Raw genomic sequence first — 22,608 nt, forward strand, 5'->3', positions numbered from 1 at the left:
CCCGGGACTGAGCCGGAGGCGAACGAGGGACCTAAATGAGCATCGTAAGTCTCTAGGCGTAGTGCCATGCGCTCGATGGCTTCGCGCAGGGCCGCGAGCTCATTGCCCTGTTGACCGACTAAGCGTCCTTGATTGGCCACAGCTGTCACGATCCGATCGCGGTCAGCAGAGTCCATGGTCGGATTATTCTGACAAGGTTGCTGTTCGGCCGCAGCCGACAGCGTTTGGTGGACTCTAGAAACGCTGACCAGGAAAGGAGGTTTTGACAAGATGTTTATTGTGTCCGGCAGCAAGCAATTAATCCACACAGAACCTACTGCATGAATCCGCAGGGGAGCTAAATAGAGGCAGATCTCGTAAATTACACCCGAGACGAAAACAGACAACGAAAAGCGCTGGTGGGCGCAGCCGCACCAGGAAAGAAAAACGAACACTAAACTTAGAGCGCTTGCAAGGCAAGGAAAATACACAAACGAGAATGGCTTACCGCGAAAGGGAAAGCAAAGTCCAATGAGCGAAAATGCAAACAGAAAGCGAGCCGGCGAATAGCTGAGGCTGAGGATCAAACGAACAAACAACACACGGAGCAAGAAGGGCAGAATCAAAACGTGAACCATGAGCATGAGTGTCGCAGGATATAATAATCCGACGCCGGTTGCTTCCCGGTGGCGGCTTAAGTAGTCCCGTAATTAGTGGCGTGATCGGACTCAGCTGCGGGGCTCGTCCGCGCGTTTCTCCCAGCTGGTACGGCGCGCGCCGGGGGGAAACGCCCACTCGCTGAAAGCAGGTAAACAAGGCACGGATCGTAACAGACACGACTGCAGTGGGTCAGTGTGAATCAAACGACAATGGTGTTTGATGGATGCTATGGATGTCATCCAAACTGATTATGTATTTGGAAAACAGTCATGCATTTCCATCACATTCAAACAAAACTGCCCAAGGATAACTTGTTTGGATTTTGAAATGTGTTTTTTGTTAAGTAGCAGCATCTGTTCTTAGGACTAATTGTCACCAATGTTACTTTTATTAAATGTAAACGGCAATGTTTTCAGCAGATTTTTAATGCAGTTAACAGTCATACAAGGGTCATAATAAGTTAACCACTGTCAAAAGAATGTTTCAACAAAACCCTTTAAAAATCTTTGTATAAAAGATGGCCCAATGAGCTTTTCCTAAAGCATTTAAGCACACCCTGCTGGTTGAAATCTGAGCCTACTGTGCGCAGACTGTGACAACTAAATTCTGTGAATACCTCATTTGGTGATGGTTTCATGCGGGTGAAAACTGGGCAAAAGGGCAGCTGTCCACAATGCTGTTGTCTGTCTTATCATTCATGCAAGCAAGAAACATCACAGGTTTAGACCACAGACTGAAAAAAAAAAAAAACACAGCCCAAAGCACACCACTCACATCTCTCTAACCAGCCATCTGATTGGCTGAGGCTGATAGGCTCCCAGAATGCCTCAGCAATCTTTTTGTGTTATTTTTATTTCTTTTTTGGATAGCACCCGCACAGCGCGCATGGTGTGTGATTGAGATGCAGAACTAGCACTCCAAACTGACCTTGCGCCCTTTATGGCGCGTCTGTTGGCCGTGGAAATACAGTACTAAAGTAATGTCAAATGCTAAAACACTAAAACATCACATTTGTTAAAAAATGATAATGTTTATAGCAGCAAGTCAATCTTTTAGTGGTCGTCATTTCCAACCACAGTTGTACTTTAACTCCCCTGGGATTTTTTTTTTAACAGGCTTTGATACAACCAGTCTACTTTTGGAATGAGTCTTGCCTCCCCCAAAAAGGCTGACAAAAAAAAAAAAAAAAAAAAGAAAACCAATGTGTAGATTGAATGTTTCAAACCCCTTGAAAGTGACTTCTTGTGAGCCAAATTTTAAAATTGTATTTTAGTAAATGATAGAGTTGATTTTTGCTTTGAAACATCATATTTGAACTCAATCCTAATGAAATGTTTCCCAACCAACAAACAAATTGGGTTGTATATAACGTGTACGTGTTTAATAAAAGCACTTTTGTGTCATTTAATTGCCAAGGTTTTGCTTGACGTTGTTAAACACATCCTTGTTTTCATGCTACTGATTTTCGGGTTGGTGCAAATCCCACCAGCACACTTTCCTTGAAACGCAGACACAGTAGAATACATAATAAGCCTTTATTAACATCTTATCTCCTATTCTTTGTTGAATGATTCCCCCCTTAATGCATGTGCAATGAGTAGTGAAATCCACCTTGAAAATGGCCTTGTTTGGTACTTGTGTTCGCTAAATACTCGGTGTGCCCAAGGTGCTGACTTTGTTTCCACAATTTCTTCTTATACACATTTGTTTTAACTCTCCTTGCCAAGGAAGATGCATTTGTACTCAATCTTGATCAGACTCTAATTTGCAAAGTTGTGTAGGATGAAGGAAATTTCAAGTGTTATTTTCAGGCCCAGTCAAATTGTTCATGGATACATTCTATAAATCTACGCATAATCCATCCGGTCAGATATAGCCGGGATTGATCCTTAAATGCCCTGTGCTTAATCAGCACCATACTTAGGCCTTTAATCAATACAAAGGTGGGAGGAGGGTCCAGCGTGCCTGACAAATTCCAGCGGGTAACTTATGTGAGCTGCACAAGGGCTTTAGAAATACAGTACCTCACAGGCTACAGCACCTTGACTGCCTGACAGACTTCACTCATGAATTACGCAGCTGCCATAGCGGAGCTCTCCGGGGACAAGTGCCGACTGGGGTGTCGAGAGTTTGCATCAGTTGTTTGTTCTAATAGAACTTCAGAGAAGCTCAGTGTCTTTGTGTGACTGCTCTTTAAGACATAAATGCCATTCAAATCTGGTATGTGGCTTCAGATTTCAATCAAATGGCCTCAAATGGAAAGCAGGACTTTTGATGCGATCAGCCATCGTGCTGCTGCATGTCTCCCTGCGTCTTATGTCCTGTCCTTTCTTCCAGAGATTTCATCACTTGAATGAAGTTTTGAATGTCACTGGAGTTTTTGGTGAACACTGCAGTAAGGAGAGGCACTATGTTTGATCATTCTACTGTCAGCCTTTGCTCGCTTCAGCCCTTGTGTGTTTGCCACCCGCGATATGTACAGTCCTCTTTGGTCGTACTCTCAGCGAGTAAGCAAGGAAAATGGGGCACGCGTCTTTCTCAAACCAGTCAGGCCACATCAACTATTCATGCTGCACGGACGGCAACCCAATTCAGACTTTGTTAAAAAAAAAAAACGTAGCGAAAGTAAACAGCAGTCATTATGTGCTTCATACTCATTATGCAGCATTGTACAAAAAAGGACAGACTTTCTTTTGCAGTATGTGCATGAGTGTAAGTTCATTAACACTGCAAACATTTGAAAAGCATGGTGGATTTTTAGGAATGCATTAACCTCAATAAAATATCAGGCCAGGGAAGTCAGGTCAATTACCAACATTTTTTTTTACTCATAGTGATTATATTTGGTATATATATAATATTAATAACCAATTAATTGATAGTTTTTTTTCTCCTATCTAATTTAATAATAATCCATGTCTGGGTTGTCTGAGTGAATATAGCTCAGCTTCTCACAACTGTCATGTTGTTCCTTAAACCATAAACTACATTATCAACAACATTCAAAGGCTTCTTTTTTTCCACAGCTAAAAAGATCATTATAACGTACACTTAATCCCAGAGCAAATAATAGTTTGCACGCTGAGAAAGAACAGTAGAGGAAGCTCTCTTAACCCTAAGTGCTCCATTTTTTAGGTAGAACATGACATGATTGGCAATTCGCATGGTGAGCTCTTGTTTTGGGGGCAGCTATCAGCAGTTTGTGTGGCTGCCAATAGTTGATGTGAACATGAGAGTCAAAATGTCTTTAACATTACTCAACCGAGTCCATTGCGCTGTGTGTGTACTTTTCTAAATGCTCCACATTCTTTTCATCATTCAAAGCATATCCCAAATAGCTGGACTAGCTGCATTTGCAAAGAAAATGTTATCAGTAAGCTGACTTGGAATACACAACGCTCATTAAGTTTGAGGACAAACAGAGAGTTTACTCAGATCTCTGTAAAACCATGTTAGGGATTTTTAGAGCTTCCATTTATATTGAAAAATTCCGGGGACCAAAGAGGTGGCAGGCGAAAAAAGGCTTTTCAGACTGGTAGCCCCCCCAAATCATCCTTGAAAAGCTTTTTTTTAAATTTTTTTTTTACCTTATTTGCTGGCAACCTTTATTCCACTGGCCAACATTTTTTGGGATTATTTATTTTTTATTTTATAGTGGCAATTAATTTATACAGTAGGAGGAGTTGGTCAAATCTATCAATTTTGAACTTTGAAGTCCAATGCAAAACTCTCTTTTGCTGATAACTGTCATGACCCGTGTTGGTCATGTCAGTGTTTTTGTTATTGTTTTTCTTCACCTCCCTGCCATGTCTTCATTCTGTTTATTTGGTCAGCTGAGTGGGGCGTTTCCCTTCAGCACTCATTCCCCACCAGCCACGCACCTGTTCCCCGTTAGCCTCACACACCTGATGCCCATCTGCTCCCCTAATTACTGGACTATATGAACACCTCACTCCAACAACTCATTGTCGGTGCATTGCTCCGTTTGGACTGTCACGACCGCTCCCTGATCTCGATCTCGATCTCGATCCCGCTCCCTGATCTCGATCTCGATCTCGATCCCGCTCCCGCTCCCGCTCCCGCTCCCGCTCCCGCTCCCGCTCACGCTCCCGCTCACGCTCCCGCTCCCGCTCCCGTCCCTAGTTTTGTCACTGTCTTTGTTCCTCGGTTTTTTGTTCTGTTTAGTCACGTTTAGTTCGTCTTTATTTTGCACCCTGCCACGTTTGTTTGTCCTAGTACCTTGTTTGCCTTTTGGTTTTGTTTTGTTAAATAAATTCCCTTTAAGTTACCCTTATCCCTGCTTCCTCGTATTTTGGGTCCACCCCCTCCTCGCCAACCGGCGAACCTGACAATAACAAGGTGGGGGAAAAAAATAAAACAGGAACTTTTCAACAATCCAATAAAATCAGGAGTGACGGAAGAAAAATATTGAAAACATGACAGTTAAGAACAATCTGTAGACGGTGTACAAATGCTTTCCGTTTCCCCCTTTTTTGGGACACCCTATACTTTGTTTCATGTGAAAAACATCTCTTAGATCGTAGCTTTAACAATGTAAAATATGTTGATGTTGTGTTTTCTTTCAGCTCTATTATCTCCTGTCCTTCTGAAGTTAGTTTACTTAATATATCTCTTTAGTAATGTGATCATATTTATTTATGTATCAAGTTCATTTATTTTGGACGAGCGACATTTATTCTTAAGCGGTCTGGAAATAACACTTTTCCCAACTGTATTGTGATACATTACTTCTTTCTTCTCGAAGGTCTCCTAAGTGAGTAAACAAACCATTTTAGCAGTGAAATCTCACCAGAGGTTGTACAATTTGAAATTTGATAATCAATTCTTAAGGAAATACAGCTCCTTAAGTCACACAAAAGTTTATGAATGCCCAAGTATTTAGAAATTATTTGAATTCATAGCAGTTAGAATCCCGCATCATCCTAGGTTAACTTTTGATAAGCATAAATATTTGAGAATTAGAAAATATTTCACAATTGAGACCCTTGTTTTTCAGCAATATTGGTCAAGGTCACACTGTTCCATCAGTGAAACTATATACAGTTTGTTGAGCCCTCTCAGAGAAAACATCCATGGATTCCAAGGAAACACTTTTGGCTTTTTAGGTAGCATTTATTTTTAGCTGATGACATACTCATGAATATTTTTCATGATTATACAAAATAAATGGACTTCCTCATTTTTATTATTTTTTTAGCTTATCATAGATTCAGCAGCACCATGTATTATTTCTTCTAGCTTGTCACTATTGATTTGTTCAGCTACTTTTGTTGATCTTGTTCTGCAAGTTTGATAAGCGTTAATAATTTAAAACCATCTGCAGCGAAACGCAAGAACACCGTGATCAACAAAAGTACGACATCTTAATTGCTGAAGGGACTAAGCTGATCAATTTATTGACATACTCAATGACTATTAATTCCATCATTCTTGTCCGGGCTCGATTACCTGTCGTTGGCTATCAATCTAGGCTAGATGAAAGGAAGTGAATGGGCGGATTAGGCTGATTTTTGTGGCTCGCTGCATTGTCAATTGAGCATTGCACAATGGAGGCAAAAGATGTCTCATGGCATACACTACCTTTTGTGTCACTGCTGTCATGCTTTACTAACTACTTTAACAACAGATTCTTCGCGTGTACACAATATCACGGTCCATAAAATACAAATAAAAGGTCCATACTGTACATTAACAAACTTGTGAATTTTGACAGGCTAGATTAGGCGTATGGATAAGATAAGACCTTCAGTTTGTTAGTGTTAGGTGCGGGCAGCATGTTGTCAAAGCATGGCGTCAGCAATTCCTTGCAAAACTATCACCAATTCTACAATGCCAAGAACTTAAAACTGAATTTAAAACTTGATGAGTGCCTGAACGTGACAATAGGTTAACATTGTGTCTCATGCTCAGGCCTACTGGCAGAAATGTACTATAAAGACAGCAATGTCAGTTTGTTACTCTATCCCAAGTTGTTCTAACTTCAACTGCTTATTTTGGGTTAAATGGTAAATATCAGTTATATACAGTTTATTCACTTGATGTATATTCATGATGTAGTCACTCCCACTGTGACTGTTGACGAACTATACCTGTTTGACAGTGGTGGTGGTTAATTTAGAATTTGCCTCTCCAAAGACCCGAAGTAAGGGAATATGTCTTTGATGATCCATTTGATATATTAATCAATTCTCTTGTATCTTTTGTGTCTGCTGTTAAAACACAATGTGTTCTCTGCTGTAGCGTAATGACCCATTTTTCTAATACCTTTATAATATCATCTGCTTCTGAATTTCATCTCCTCGAACCTATCTCAATCACATGAAACTTCATTACAATTTTGTGTCTAGCAAAGAGCCCAGCGAGACCATCCAGTAAGCTTGCTCTGTCAGCAAAATGGTGTTGTCCATCATTATGGAGCCACGTAGGGGCCACAGGGGAGTGAACTGGTCAATGAAGCCTTCAGTTCCTTAATAAAGCGCTGAGTTTAGATGGCTTTGCTGGGCTGTGGCAGGTAGACATTTCATTAAGATCTTAGTGGCTCTTTGGTGGCACATTGTAGGAAAAAACCTGGGATTAGTATTGTTAACGGAAGTGAAGTGGTGGTTTAGCATTCATTAAAAGTTCAGGATCAGATATACTGTAGCTATTGTGTTTCTTAATGGTGTATTTTTACAAAGGCTGCAGTCGCTAGAGGTATACAATACATTGTTATTTATATAGCGCTTTCACAACAGCTGCAGCTGTAACAAAGCACTTTAAAAAATTCTAACATGTTAAATATCACATTCATATCACATATTCTCCTCACAAGATAAGTAAGTATGTTTGAGTTATCAGCACATTGCGGTCTATCTTTTTTGCGTTTAACACTTTTATGATGTTCTCCAAAATGATTGTAACCTTGCTTGGACCAATATTTCTAAAATGCAACATTCAACATTAGCGTCAAATCATTATTAGACAATGTAAATTACTGTGACTGAATGTACATGTATGTAAGAGCTTTTTAGTTGGACTTGCAAACACAAGTACCGCACGAGTAAATCAATTCAGCAGATTAAGAAGGCTACATGAAGCACAATTTTCTTAAGAGACATTCTAGGAAATAATAATTAATCAATAATGAATTTGCTCAACGTGGGTAAATATTCGGTGTCATGTTACTGAGTAAGTGTACTATCTTTAGCACAAATTTCTTGAAGTTGAATTAATTACAATTGCTCCAAGTGAGTTCTTCTGTCATTCGTGTCTGTCGTCTTTTTCAGTAATGCACCACATTGGTTCTTATTTACTACGAAATGCATAGAAATGTTCTTAGTTTGTGCACAAGTTGAAAAAGAAATGCCCATCAGATTAAAAAAAAACCCTGGCCCTGTTTCCCTTTAAAAGTCATTTGTTAGACACATCTTAGCCACAATGCGAAGGTTTAAATTTGCAAGAGGTGGCATCACATTGTTCATAACTTTCCTAAGCTTCATCCTCTTTTCAAAAGGTTGGTATCATGTGAAAGCTTGCTCGACACAGAAACTGCCAACATGTAATGATGATGTTGATCATTTTTAATTAATTCCAAAATTAAATTAAAGAATACTACTCACAAAACGTACATAGAAAAAGGAATTAGCGTCAGACACCCGTGTATAATGCGTTTTTTTTTTAACTTGCATTTCAACTGTATTTAAGAGCACACTACGTTCCTCTCTAGAAACATTCGTTAGGTACATTTGATACGAATCTTTCTCCATAGATTTTGGTCTACGAGACAAAGTGATGACAGAACTACAGTAGCAAATTTTTGGGGAAACGAGGTACTTCATTTTACATACCTTTACAAAACAACACCATACAATAAAAGTATATTCATACGGTGTATTTCTCAACAGCTGCAGCTGTGACAAAGAATTTTACATATTCTCAAAAATTGGTCATTGTTTGTGCGTGTTCTTAAGTCACAGAGTACGCACAAATTCAAGGAGGAAGACATCGGCGAACCACAGCTTTGAGCGTTAAATATGCGTACTTATGATTTAAGCACAAATTTGTGAAGACGCAGTGAGTGAGTGAGTCCGATTGCCCTCTGTATAACTTCATAAATCCAGTGTCTGTTCAGTGTCTCGGTTGCTCTGTTTAAACTCAATGTCTGACAGTTTATGACATTATATTCAGTTCAATATTAATTTTTGCCTGCGAATAACTCTATGGCTTACAATAACGGTTTTATTGCTTTTTGTTGAAACAAAAAAGAAACTAACGAGAGGCAACAACCCCCCAACACAAGGCCAACATACAGTTTGTTAATCAAATTGATTGTCTGATACACATTAACGTGGTATACACACACACAGACACGCATGCACACACATCTACACACCTACCGCCTACACACACACACACACACACCCCCACATGCAAGCCCACACACCCCCACACCCCCTCTCACAAACACACGCACACACGTGTACACGATTGCTGACTGGGCTTCTGCAACTGCTTTGGCATTTGTGGATGTGGCAATTATGGTTCTCCATAGCAAATGAGGCCATTATGAAAAAAAAAATATATATATATATATATATAAGCGCTGTCAAGTGATTATTTTTTCATATTAATCACAAAAAAATTCCATGATTAATCGTGATTAATCACATTTTTCAACTACTATTTTTTTGCGAAGCCTGTAACAGATATTTACTTGAATAATATCTTGGAATTGATGCAAAATCACCAAATATGAAGTGTATTTAATTCAAAGACGGTTCTAATAGCTCTCTGATTCTTGAATACAATCTAAATGGAGACATCTTTACAGGCATTTTTCTTCTAACTGTTTCTCAAAACTGCCCACAAGCACCAAACTCCAACAGTGTTTGCAAGGCCCAGTGGTAACTTGAACACAGTTTTGTTCCGAGACTTGCTAAAGATGTACAGCTAATATTTGCACAGCGCAATATTTGCAAAGTATGCAAATTATTTTTGAAGTAAATCAAACTGAGTTAATTGAGTTAAAATATTTAACTGAGTTAAAAAAATTTGGATTAATCCCCTGAGTTAACGCTTTAATTTTGACTAGAGAGAGAGAGAGAGACAGAGAGAGAGTGAGAGAGAGAGAGAGAACATGCTTATTTACTTTTTGAAATTTTTTTAATATTAATTAGAATAGGACTTTCCAACATAGTTTGAAAAAGGGTATCCTGCACATTACCAACCCAAATTTATCTCGCAAACGTTAACAAGGATATAAAGTATATAAAAGAATTATAATGATGGCATGACTCCTTTAAAACGTGTTCAACTAATATATATCATTGGCTTGTTTTCAAGGAAAGGAAGGGGAAATCATATCAGTTGACCACATTTTAATAATTTGCAACCGAAAATGAAGTTGTTCTTTCAGCTTAGGGGCCATTGTTAATAATACAACTGAAGACAACAAAACAATAAACGTGAACCACATTTAATTATATTGTGGTCATTTATGGCCTAATCATTACTTGTGACTAGACATGAGTGTGAGTTCTGTCAGAAAAATTTAGCCATACCCGTGACTCATGGGATGACCACAACAAGTCGAGCCATAGCACTTACAGACACTTGTTCGTGTCTGTCCTAACATGCCCCTGCAATTAATCTTCTACACGCAGTTTTTCAGCCTTCCCATCATTTTTTTCTTCTCTATTTCAACTCATGGGAACAGTCGAGCAGCTGCGTGATTCATCCAATAAAACAGCACGAATGAGAGCAGCCAGCCTCGCATTTGTGTGTTTTGTCACCGTCATGATTTTCTGGGTTTTGGTGTGTTGTGTCCATTGAAGAATTGGAGCAAGGATACAAGGATGACTCTTTCTCTGCTGTCAAATGCTAAAGCTATTGTCAACAAAATTATGAGCAAATCATTTGAAAGGTATTTTGCTTTACACTTCCAGTTGTATACCCTTCTGCTCTCTTTCCTGTTGACAACCACTTTTATTCAAAATAGAGCAGTAGTTGGTTCTCGCGGAGTTGTGTTTGCTATTTTGCATTCCCAGAAGTGATCGTGTGCCTGCAGCATAAAATGTATGAGATATGAACTCGGTGCACCACAAACAATACCAGTGAGAAGGTTTCTGTGAATTGTGTCTCATTGTTTCTGCATAATTGACTATAAAGTGAATATGCAAATTAGATTTCTTTACACATACACATACATACCTACATTATCTCTGAATTATAAATGCATGAAAATACACAAGTGACTGCAGGTACATAGTGATTAAAGAATTGCTATATTTTAAACAAAGAAATGAAAGAATTCCTTTGCAACTTTTTCATCGTCCACTCTTGTAACTCTTCAAGACCTTCTGCAATATGTTAATATGTGTCTGTAGGATTTCATTCATGGCTTAATCTACCGTACTAGGTAATACCATTTTTTCTATGCCGTTTCTTTGCTTTTGTACTATCTCATACTTTACTTCTATCTCATGCACTGATTTGCTCGCTAACAGCCAATCAGTGTGATCATTTGTCTACAACATTTTGCACACTTACGAAAGTAAGGAATTGACTTTCCATAATGTGTCCCTACATCCTAAATAATGATTGCTGTGATTTTCACTCCATTCCATCTTATCATATAAAAGAGCAAATTTACTAATAAATGTATGGGAATGATTTTACTGTGCACAAGTTGCATATGTATGCAAAATCACTTTTGGATTCATGACACGTGCGGGCCGGTCCATTTTCTTCCCACAAGGCTATGCAGGTATATTAATGAATCAGAATTCATCCTAAATTAAACCATGTGCTTGTGGTGCCCTCATTTAAATAAACTATGCCCATTTCCCCACAAAAGGCATCCATGTGACAGATCTAAGCCAAAGCACAGAGGCTGAATTATTAATTATTTTTTTTTGCACGAAAACAATCAGAACTTTCTTCATCTTTAACCAATTTTTCAGTGGTTCATATCATCAGAAAACAAGCTAAACTTAGAATCCGACAACATACAAAAATTATGTGAAGAATGTTTATTTGAGTCTAATTTCAAAGTGGAAAATGCTATACATAAAACATGCCTAAATCTTAGCATAAATATTATCCGAACAATGAACAACACTGCTAGGTGTTAACTCTAGCACAGCATAAAGGCATTTGTAGCAGATAGAATTCATGAAACAAGAGTAAGAACTACTGACACAAAATCTAAACGTCAGGAAATGCGTGCATGTGTACTTCATAGATACGCAACGTTATAAACCTTGGATTAACCAGGAAATGCAAGCGATTTAACTTTCTTTTTTTTTTCGGGGGCCACGGTCAGCGTACTGCGGTTACTCGCTGAGTGACAACTGCGGACACACAGAGCGGCAAATTCATTCTTATCCGTCCCTATCCATACATGGATTGCAGAGGTCCACTGCAAATCCATTTAATTGCCATTAAGCAAACCAGCACAAATAGCAACATTTAAAATCTGTATTTGTATGTGTCTGCTATCATAGGGACCAAAATGATCTTTTTACCTTATTTTCATGTTCTTCTTCCCACAGGAAAGAGGGAGGAGGACAATGGGGGGTGCTGGTGCCTTCCCCCAAGTGCTGCTGTTCGGCCTCATCTCTCTTGTGACCTCGCTGAACCCAGATGACCCCAACGTGTGCAGCCACTGGGAGAGGTTAGGCTCCGAAACTCAATCTCCAATATACTGTACAAAATGAAATAATACCACTTAAAATAATGCAGTGAACTAATGGATCTCGGTTACAAATCAAGGCTGGCAGTTTTGTCAGTAATCAAGCAAAAAAGGTTTACTCCTGAGGACAGACTGAGACTGTAAATTCACTATGATGCTAATGTGACCGCTTGAGTGGCCTCACCACTCAGTGCGAGAGCGAAAAATCACAGTGCAAGTTCTGACCGGGGTAACACTGAGTGCAGGTTCTGTGATCAATAACCTCTCTGCAGATATCGCACCTTGTGATAATTTTCACCCCTGACAGTTCACTCCAATCATGTTTGGAGAAGGGAAAAGGCTCACAATAAATTCTACGCACCCAAATTTTATGGTATCAGGAGTCAATTGATTTGTGTAGCTTTTTGAACCAGCCACTGTAGATGTTACATCATCTTGAGATTTGTAGTTTCTTTGTTTCTGTTGTTAATGACAGTAAACGCCAATACATCATAGTCAAAATGACATCTGATGATTGAAGTGTGAGTTCAGGCCACACACACGCACACACACACACGCACACACACACGCCCGCCCACGTGCACACACACCCACTCATACATACATATGTCGAAATTAAAGCGTTAACTCAAGATAAATTTTTTTTTTAAATTAACGTGATTAAATATTTTAACTCAGTTAACTCCGTTTTATTTTTTTCAAACATGAATTTGCATAACTTGGAAAGCCAAATTCCAAATTAGCTGTACATCTTTAGCACATGATCTCAGAACAAAACACCTTGCTTAAGTTACCAGTGGGCCTTGCAAACCAACTCTGCTGGAGTGTGGTGCTTACAACTAGATGTACTGTATAAGTTTTGAGAATTGTTTCTAAAATAAATTCCTATAAGGTAACTCAATTTAGATCGTATTGAAGGATCACACACTTCATATTTGGTGATTTTACAATAATTACAAGATATTGTTCAAGTAAATACCTGTTAAAAGGTTCACAAAAAAATAGTCGCAATTAATTACAGATTTTTTTTTTTTTACGATTAAATAGTTAAATATGTAATCGCTTGACAGCACTAATATTAGCTACCACTGGGCCTTGCAAACCAATACTGGAGTGTGTCGCTTCTGGGCAGTTTTGAGAAATGTTTCTGAGAAGACATAAATGAAGTATACAATCCACAAAAAACATTTTTTTATTTTTATTGTGTGAATGTGAACTCAATTTAACATTCTTTTAATTGAAAATGTTAGGATGCCAAAGACAATGCCACACGTTCTAATATAATACTTAAATAAATGACATAATTTAATTGATAAATCCTTTTAGTCTTGAATACCGTTTTGTTGGCCTTCACTCACCTTTGAACATTGAAGATTCTGCTGTACAAAGCTCTCCTGATAATGAAATCTTTTTTTAGATGACAAAGGTGCTGTCACTTACGTTGCCAACGCATACTAAACGTTCTGCATGTGTTGTTCCTCTAGTTACGCTGTGACCGTCCAAGAGTCTTATGCACATCCGTTCGACCAGGTCTACTATACTCGCTGCACTGACATTCTCAATTGGTTCAAATGCACAAGACACAGGTATGAACATTTTGTGTTTACTTATTTACTTTTCAGACGAACGCAAGGGTTATGTATTTTATGTTATGTTTATTCATTAGACTCTTTTATTTGCATGATTCAGGAATATAAACAGGAAATGTGCGTGATGTCTAACAAGAAGAAAATGCTGACTTCTGTTTCTTGTGAAAATATCAGACATGAATAAATCCTAGCTCATTTTTGAGTCAGCATGAGTGTGACTTCTCAGGTTTTAAGACACAGAATCATTTGTTCCCAGATCCCTCCTGCTGGTTGGTTCTGAATGTATGTATAGTACAGTACAGTAGTGCTGTAAGTGGATGTGACAGGCAGATATTCATTGCAGTCTACCTAACACTTGGCAGTTCATCTCTGTCTGATGTGGTCATTTTCATGAAGGACTGTCAGCGTATTGGCTTTAATGATCACATTAAGCTTTATAGCCACCAGTTAAGCTCCTTCAGCTAGGAGCTGAGTCATTGAACTTAAGAGGGGGAAAAAAAGTCCAAAAACATCGTCCTTGAGTGAGGAGGAGAGACTCGCTTGATCATTTAAGTTCCTTTCATCTTTTCTGAACATGTGTGATTGAATCATCTTTTTATGGGACCTCATTCTGAATACAATAATAATATTTGATTTTCTACCTTGATGTTTTATTAAATTAAGTTGCATTATTTTAATAAAGATATCATGACATTCAGTATCACGTGCTCACACACGCACACATTTTAAAAAACATGATTGCAAAACTATTTAAACACAGGCAAAGCAAATTGTTTAAATAAATTGCAATAGGAAATACTTGGAAATATTAAAGAGCGCAATCATATAACATGAGCAACATTAACAAATATTTTTTCCAGGTTTAATTAATTAGAGTTGCACTTGAAAATTACACTTGCCAGCAGCTAATTTTATTCAGAGATTGCTTTGTCCCTTATTTTACTTTTGACGCTGATTTAAAAATGTCTTTCCTGTGGTTCTTGCACCTTTGGTTTTTGAGATATTTTCAATTTTTGTTTTTAAGTTTGACCTATAAAAGCTTGTGCAATATGGATTTTATCATGTGTTGTAATTTATAGTTATGACATTTCAGGGAAACAAATCATCAACAGGCTCAGCACTTGAACACTTTCATAAATATTACTAAATACATTACTGTAGTACATAATATATTATTGTTGTAAAAATCTCATGTGCTAGAGAAAAAAAACAAGGCAGATTGGGAATCAGCACAAAACAATAATACAAAAACATCTAGAAACGTTGACTCACATATCTGATTAAAGACATTTGTAAAATAATTGTGTTGCCCAGTGATACTTTACTATCAAACAGTTCCAGGATTAATTTGTTTGCAGTTGAGATTGGAGTTTTGGCAGGGAGGAGAAGTGCCGAAGCTCTCACGGTGCACATGCACAGCATGAGTGATTATGCTCCATAGAACAGTGACAAGCTGGAGTTGTGGTGAAGCTGTAGATCCTGATGCCTCAAGATATGTGGCGACTCCTAGTTTTTCCTCTGACTTACATACTTTATATGATGCCTCTACTGCAATTATTAGTACAAACTATAGCAGGACTTTGCATTATTACGGTTTATGAAAATAATTCACATGTATAATTTGCGACTAAGAGAAATTAAACAAATGAAGCGAAATGATTTTGTTCTACTGGAAGATATTTGTTAGTCACATTATGATTGACTTTAGGGCATTTGGTTGTATGGGAGTTGAACTTTTTTGTCTGGTCAAAATGCTTGCTGCTGGCTGTGGCCGAGCTTCTTGCATGTTTGACATATTTGCTCTTCAACAAAATAGTTCCACTCTGTATATCACTATGTTCAAAAAAACACGATTGTATCAATATGCCAATGTTGTTTACCAACTTCCACAATAACACGATGCGTGTGCGCGTGCGTGTGGGGGTATGTGTGTGTGTATGTGTTCATATTTTATACAGGATCAGTTACAAGACAGCCTACAGAAGAGGTGTGAGAACAATGTATAGGCGGCGCTCTCAGTGTTGCCCGGGTTTCTTTGAAAGTGGAGACCTGTGTGTTCGTAAGTTGTGGCATTTTTGCATTCATTGCATGTACATGATGTGGATCCCATGCATGACAACTAATAAGAAACAAGAAAGCCGCTACATTTCACCACTTACAATATATAATGACAACTACCTGTATAGTGTTATGTTTAGCACTGTGATTTTTAGATGTTGTGTTTAGATGTGTTGAATTATGGTTAAGGCTTAAATATGTCATATTATTCTTTTTTGGTATTCAGACTCATTGTTGACCAAATATTGTAAACTACATTACTGTGTCGACATGTCACAATTCACACATTTGCCGTGAAGCTCCTTTTAATAAAAAAAAAACAACAACACTAAAACACTGAACAGCTGGATGTGCATTCAAAAGTTTAGAGAAGGTAAATTGATCTAGTGATTGAGTGTTATATGATATTATTCATGGTGTATATATATATATATATATATATATATATATATACATATACTTATATACGTATATTAGGGCTAGGCGATATGACCTCAAATCAATATCGCGAGAAATTGAGCAATTTTACCTCGATAACAATAAATGCACGATAAATTCCTAAAAAACTAAAATCTAAATAAATGCAGGAAATGCATATTGACTGTTTTTATTATTGACCAACTGGTACACATTACTTTCAATGAAAAATAAAAGTACAAAAATCATTTGTATAAACATTCCAAATAGCTTGCTTTGCATGACTTGAACAATGTCACAAAGAAAAAGGGTAACTCTTGCAAAATCTTTTTCTGCAAATAGATTGCGCCAAGATGCTCTCATGATGTAAATAATGCCAAATTAAAAAAATGCTAAATAAAATGAAAGAAAATGTCAATGCAAGCCAAATAAACAAGTGTGCATCATCGGGGAAAATATGCCGTCTCGAGTATTCTGGTGCGCAGTCGCCACTTGTCATCTATGTAATGCACAGTCAGGCTCAATCAGGGATCCATGTTGCGACCCGACCACAAGTCGGATGTAGATGCAAAATGCTTGACATGTCTAAGCTCCCGGCCCGATGTAGTCCATATCGGGAAATACGGCTTTCATGAAGCGTTTAAATCCTGTGCGCGCCACTGTAACTAGGGGAGCTTTATCTTTAGCTATGTGCTCGGCGATCGCGTCCACCTCTGAGACGTTCTCTCGTTTGGTGTCGCCTCCGTTCATGGGCTGTTGTCACTTGTCGAACCTTGCTTCTCACTTTGAACTTTCAGCACAGCATGGTTGTGTTGTGTGTGGTGAAAAAGCTTCTGGATTTGAATCGCCAGCAACGAGAGCGACGTCTGTTTTCTTTCTCGATCAGACGGGTGGAGTCACATGACTAGAGGCGCTGTAGCGGTCTTAAAGGGGCATGAACTTTGCCGCAGACAGAAAAGGCTTTTCTTTTTTATTTTTTTATTCACCGAATTTACCGACATGGGCAAAATGATTTCGGTCATTGTAATAAATTTCGGTAACGGTAAATTTTCGGTTCATCGCCCAGCCCTAACGTGTATATATATATATATATATATATATGTATGTATATATGGGGGTGTGGGGGTGGGGGTGTGTATGTATTTCAGCCATATTAATAATTCCACCTTGTTGAATTTGCATTATAGTACATCAAACCGAGTTCTTTTCACATGCACCCAATAGTAACCTGCAGTATTACAGCTTTTATAGCTGACATTGCCGCATCAGCATATGTCAGTCAATTACTACTTAAGTTGACCACTCACGTCTTTGTTGCCATTTGAAAACAAATCTCAAGCAGGAATTTGTTCAGATTTATGAAAATTGAAAAATGATGATTTTGTGATGATGATAATCACTGCATACTTCTCCTATAATCAGTTTGGACAGTTATAGCTTTATATTTTATGCGTTTCTAATCAAGCATATTTATTCCATCCAATTTAACATGAAACTGAAAGGTGACCGGCACCTATCAAACCACGCTGTTGTTTTGCCTGTAGCCATTTGAGTCAGAGATAGTTTTTGAAGATGACTGAATATACTGAAAAGTTTTTGCTGTAATATGTTTAAGTGGGTAATTTATTCTCTCTTTCTTGAACCTTTTTCCAAAAGGTTTTTAAACCAAATCAAGATGACTGAGTTAGCTGTGGTGAAAAGATCCTTTTCATTTCCTGTATTACACTTGCAATGAAATGATAAGGAGTAACTGTTTTGATATTAGGGGGACAGAAAATGGAAGAAATGTAGAAATAATTTACGAACTGTTGTTTTAAGACAAATCTTTTCGATTTACTGTAATCACCTATCTTTATCTCATACTGGTGTACTTTCCCCAAAATAAATCAGTGATCCACCCAAGATGGTAAATTGTATAGCACGTTGCTGCTTTTTCGTAAGTGAATGGGTTGCCCGGAGGCATACGATGCTAAAGCGAAACGCATTGTGTGTCTTCATTCAGCATTGGCTTGTAAACAACCTAATTTGAGTCTCCTGTAGGACCTGGACAAATAAGCCACAAGTCTATTGTGCAGCGTTGCCGCTGTCATCCACCCACTAACACGCGTACGCACAACGCCTGCTTTGAATGCGAGTCGCGGCCTTGCTATGTACAAAGCATGCCTTCTAGCTTGGCTAACATTAACAAATTAGGACAGTTCTTTGTTGTACCACATCCTAGACATGAACAAATTGAAAGGTCCCCCTCTTTCATAGAAAAGAAAGCTGCTTGAGGCCGAAATCAAAATTGACGGGCTTTCAAAGCTGTTTTGCAGAATTGTTTTTGATTTACTTTGCATCAAACATTTTATTGTGAACTCAAAGGGTTCATTCATTTATATTCTATATTTATATTCTAAATACTAGACTGAATCCGTTTAATGCCCATTGTACACCAGTTGGAAATCCAAAGGAAATCCTGAAGCATTTTATTATTATGTCTCTCAATGTGGAAATTTCATTCAATTGACTGTATGTCCAAGTTAAGTTAGGTTTCTATTTTGCTTCTATATTTATCCAATTCACTAGCCACCATAAATACTGTACAGCAGAGGTGCCCATTAACAGTGTTGGGGAAGTCACTTCCAACATGTAATATATTACATATTACATGTTACTTACACATGAAAAGAATTAATTTCTTTACAATATTACTGTCTTTGTAGAGTAAAGTTACTTTTAAGTTCTTAATATTTAATCAAGGCTTAATCTATTAACGAATTAAATTGACACTTTGAAAGGAAAATGCAAACTTTTCATCCATACTGTAGCTGGCAAAGTTAAATCGCATTGAAGATATTTAACTACATAGTGTGGGCTATAATGTTAAAAGTTTGGACTCTTTGGGGGGAGATCACGACCTTTGATCAATATTTGTATTCTTATTCATTGTAATACAAAACAAAAATAGCGTACCAAAGCGAAAGGACACATAAGGTTCTGAGTCAACACGGATCCGAACACAGAACTTGTCGAAGTGAAGTGTGAACATAATCGGTGTGACCATATAATTAAAGTAATGTTTGATGGCAAAATTTGCACAATCACTTGCATTGATCATATTTTGTGCGCAGACATTTTATCAGTCTTAAATTGTGCACGTTTCTTTATTTGTTATTGAGCAGGCACTTGCTCAGACGGAGGGAAAGAAAGACCGATAAGTAGCACATCATATCTCTGTGACAGAGGAGCAAAAGTCTCCACGCTGTCAGCCTGTCGTCTGCCTAACACACGTCCTACCTGATAAATGATGCAGTATTCCTCGTCTGATGCACGTGTGAGCCTCACAAAATGAGCTGCAAGTGATGATAGAGGAGAAATTCCGCCTGTCGAATTTCAATAAGTTGTGCATTTGATAATGAAGATGAGACCACTGATCTTTTCACGCCAAGTGTGTGTGGGGTTTAGTTACAAATGACACACAAACTGTCTACGCAATCTTTTATTTTTGACAAGATGATTTCCTAAGCCTTCAAGTTGCTTTTGTTATACATAATGCACATCTCTTACATTTCAATGGTAGTTACTTTTGCTTTTGCTCCTAATTTACCTCCATAGGCTATGTTCTCAGGGTCATTGTCCAGCTGGAAGATGACCCACTATCCCTGTCTCGGGTTAACACGAGACATTTTTTTTCATCCAAGATATCCCTGCATATTGTTACAGTTATTGTTCCCTCAGTCCTGACTAATCTTCCAGTTCCCCCTGTTGAAAAACATCACTACAGCATGACCACCACCACACTTCACTGGGGAGATGGTTTTGGCCAGGTAATACGCAGGGCCTGGTTTCCTCCAAACATTTAATTAGATGACAATCTCACCAAATACAATTTTGGACAATCAGAAGCAATCATTTTCTTCTGATGTCAGTCCCTAGTATAGTTAAATCAGATCATCGGGGTCTTAAATCGTGTAATGTGTGTGATAATTGATTGCGATTAACATGGTTTTTATTCTGTTTTAATCTCAGCCTTGTGTACTGAGGAGTGTGCCCACGGTCGGTGTGTCTCTCCTGACACCTGCCAATGTGAGCCCGGCTGGGGAGGTCTGGACTGCTCCAGCGGTGAGTTCAAATTTAGTTGTCTGCTACCAATGTGGTTGCAATGTGTGCCATTCATTGCAACATTGCATGAGGTCACGAAAAAACAATGTGAGGGCAGTGAAGTGTTGGATACATAACGTGGGGCTTCATCTCATTTTATAAAAAAAAGAAAAGAAAAAAAAACTAAACTGGGAGTGACTTGACAATTTTGTACTAATTCTCTTCTTAACACACATTAAATTCCATGGTAAAAAAAAACAAAACACTGTGAAGATCAAACAAATAACCAAAACTTGACAGCATCCTTGAACTCATCAACTTCATGTGGGGAGAACAAATATAGGTTCTCACGCAGTAGGAGAAACGAAAAGGAATTATTCTGGGAAATTACATACAATGTTTTTGAGCAAAGCTATTTTGGATTCGGAGCAAATCCACACATTTACATGAAAAGCAGTTATTTTTGGAGGCCGAGATTTGTGCTTTGTCAGTTTTTGACATTCGCTGAAAAGTAAAAAGTGCATTCTAGGGATGGTAAATGGTCATTCTGCTGAATTACATTGGATCATCAGTCTCATTATTTTCTAAAGAACTCTGCAAACTCTCTCCCAGCCTGCAACCTGTTTGTGTTCGGTCGTATTGACACATCATCAGTCACACAGCCACCACATTGTTCTGCCTTGCTGCCTGGGGATTAAGGGACTGAGGCATGTCTAAAACAAGGGTTAGGTAATTTTGCCACCTCCTACAGGCTGAGCAAAGGAAAAACATGACATATCGACTGTCACTTTGAAGATAGGAGCGAATCAGACTGAAAAGAAATTCAAAGCATGTAAGAAGGAAACAAATTACGGTCAGATTTTGTTTCTAGACTTTAGTGGCTTGTTTTCCGTTTTTCAATTTCCAATTTTAACGAAGAAACGGGATGACTCGTTCCTGTTCATAAAACGTGAATACCTTGAAACAGCATGATGTTTGTCTCAAAAATGTGTGCGCGCGTGTGCCCGCTGTTCCAAAAATGTTCATTCAACAGTACACATGCAGAATTGAATATTTACAGCTGAAAAAGCATGATAAATACTCACTCAACATTAACAAACATGTTAAATCGCTCATATGAATCTCTAAAAAACGTGAACATCACGCACATATTTCTGGCATAGATGGGCACTATACCCTATTTTGCAGGTCCGTCCTCCACACTAACGTCCTTAATGCACCGTCACGGTCTGTCTTAATTTTTGTCCTGTCAAGGCGCAACTGTCCTTGCAATTAACCCTCCGTCCCAAACCGTCCAAAAAACAAACAAAAAAGCTTCCATGAATGACACAAAGCGGAGGTCTCATAATTCATAAACATTACTTAAAATTCTTTAGTTTGCAAATTTCCTATTCACCTCTTTTTACCATAATTTCTGGACAACAAAACTAATGATTAAAAGCCACAATATCTAAATTAACCATAATAACAGATTTATACTTACCTTAGCCACTTCAGTTGAATAACCGCAAGCATCAAAGTTATTAAATGGGGGATTATCTACCTTGTGGCGCTAACGAGGTAGTGAGGGACAATTGCCCTTTTATTATTGAATGCAGTGGCGGGCCGTGCATTTCACACGTAGGACTTCAATGAAGTTCTACTTAGTCCTACTTGAATGAATCCCCCTCATAACACCATCATTTATGACACCACAGCTGGAGAAGTAATATACAGAAACAAACGTACACAGTACTGAGTGAGTGTTAGACGGCCAAGCTTCTCTTGAAAGGTCCCTCTTGAAAATGGCCTCGCAGGTGTGTCTTCAATTAAATCCACACTTTTCCTTCTTTGACCATTGTGGTTTAAAAAAAGCAAGAATATATTTTAGATTTTCGAACGGTCGCCAGTTACGACTTCCGGGTGTGTTGATTCCGCAGAGCGCTGCCCCCTCACGAGTGAATCTCCAAACACAAAACGTGTTCGTCACCTTCAGCGTAAGGCCAGCGAGAAGGCTCACGGTAACCAACTCGTGATCTGATTGGCTATCGCAACTGGCTATCTACTCTGAAAGCTCATTGGCTTTGACAAAACACTAAATTTAAGATCAAATATAATTGACACAAAACATGCGTTTTAAATGCCATTTAC

General features: G+C 38.3%; 1 protein-coding gene across 4 annotated transcripts in view; it reads left to right on the forward strand.

Moving 5' to 3' along the window:
• The window catches only part of LOC148336725 (multiple epidermal growth factor-like domains protein 11), a 115,029-nt gene that overhangs the window by 25,297 nt on the left and 67,124 nt on the right, over window positions 1-22,608 (forward strand). For all 4 annotated transcript variants that reach the window (XM_088295643.1, XM_088295642.1, XM_088295641.1 and 1 more), the window contains exons 2-5: window positions 12,192-12,313; window positions 13,816-13,917; window positions 15,879-15,979; window positions 20,407-20,499. In XM_088295643.1, coding sequence (XP_088151769.1) covers window positions 12,210-12,313; window positions 13,816-13,917; window positions 15,879-15,979; window positions 20,407-20,499 — 400 coding nt within the window. In that variant the 5' untranslated portion in view covers window positions 12,192-12,209. The remainder of the gene's footprint in view (window positions 1-12,191; window positions 12,314-13,815; window positions 13,918-15,878; window positions 15,980-20,406; window positions 20,500-22,608) is intronic.

This window comes from Idiotropiscis lumnitzeri, chromosome 5 (genome assembly GCF_059441095.1).
Source record: "Idiotropiscis lumnitzeri isolate Australia: NSW breed Sydney's pygmy pipehorse chromosome 5, RoL_Ilum_1.0, whole genome shotgun sequence".
NCBI lineage: Eukaryota > Metazoa > Chordata > Actinopteri > Syngnathiformes > Syngnathidae > Idiotropiscis > Idiotropiscis lumnitzeri.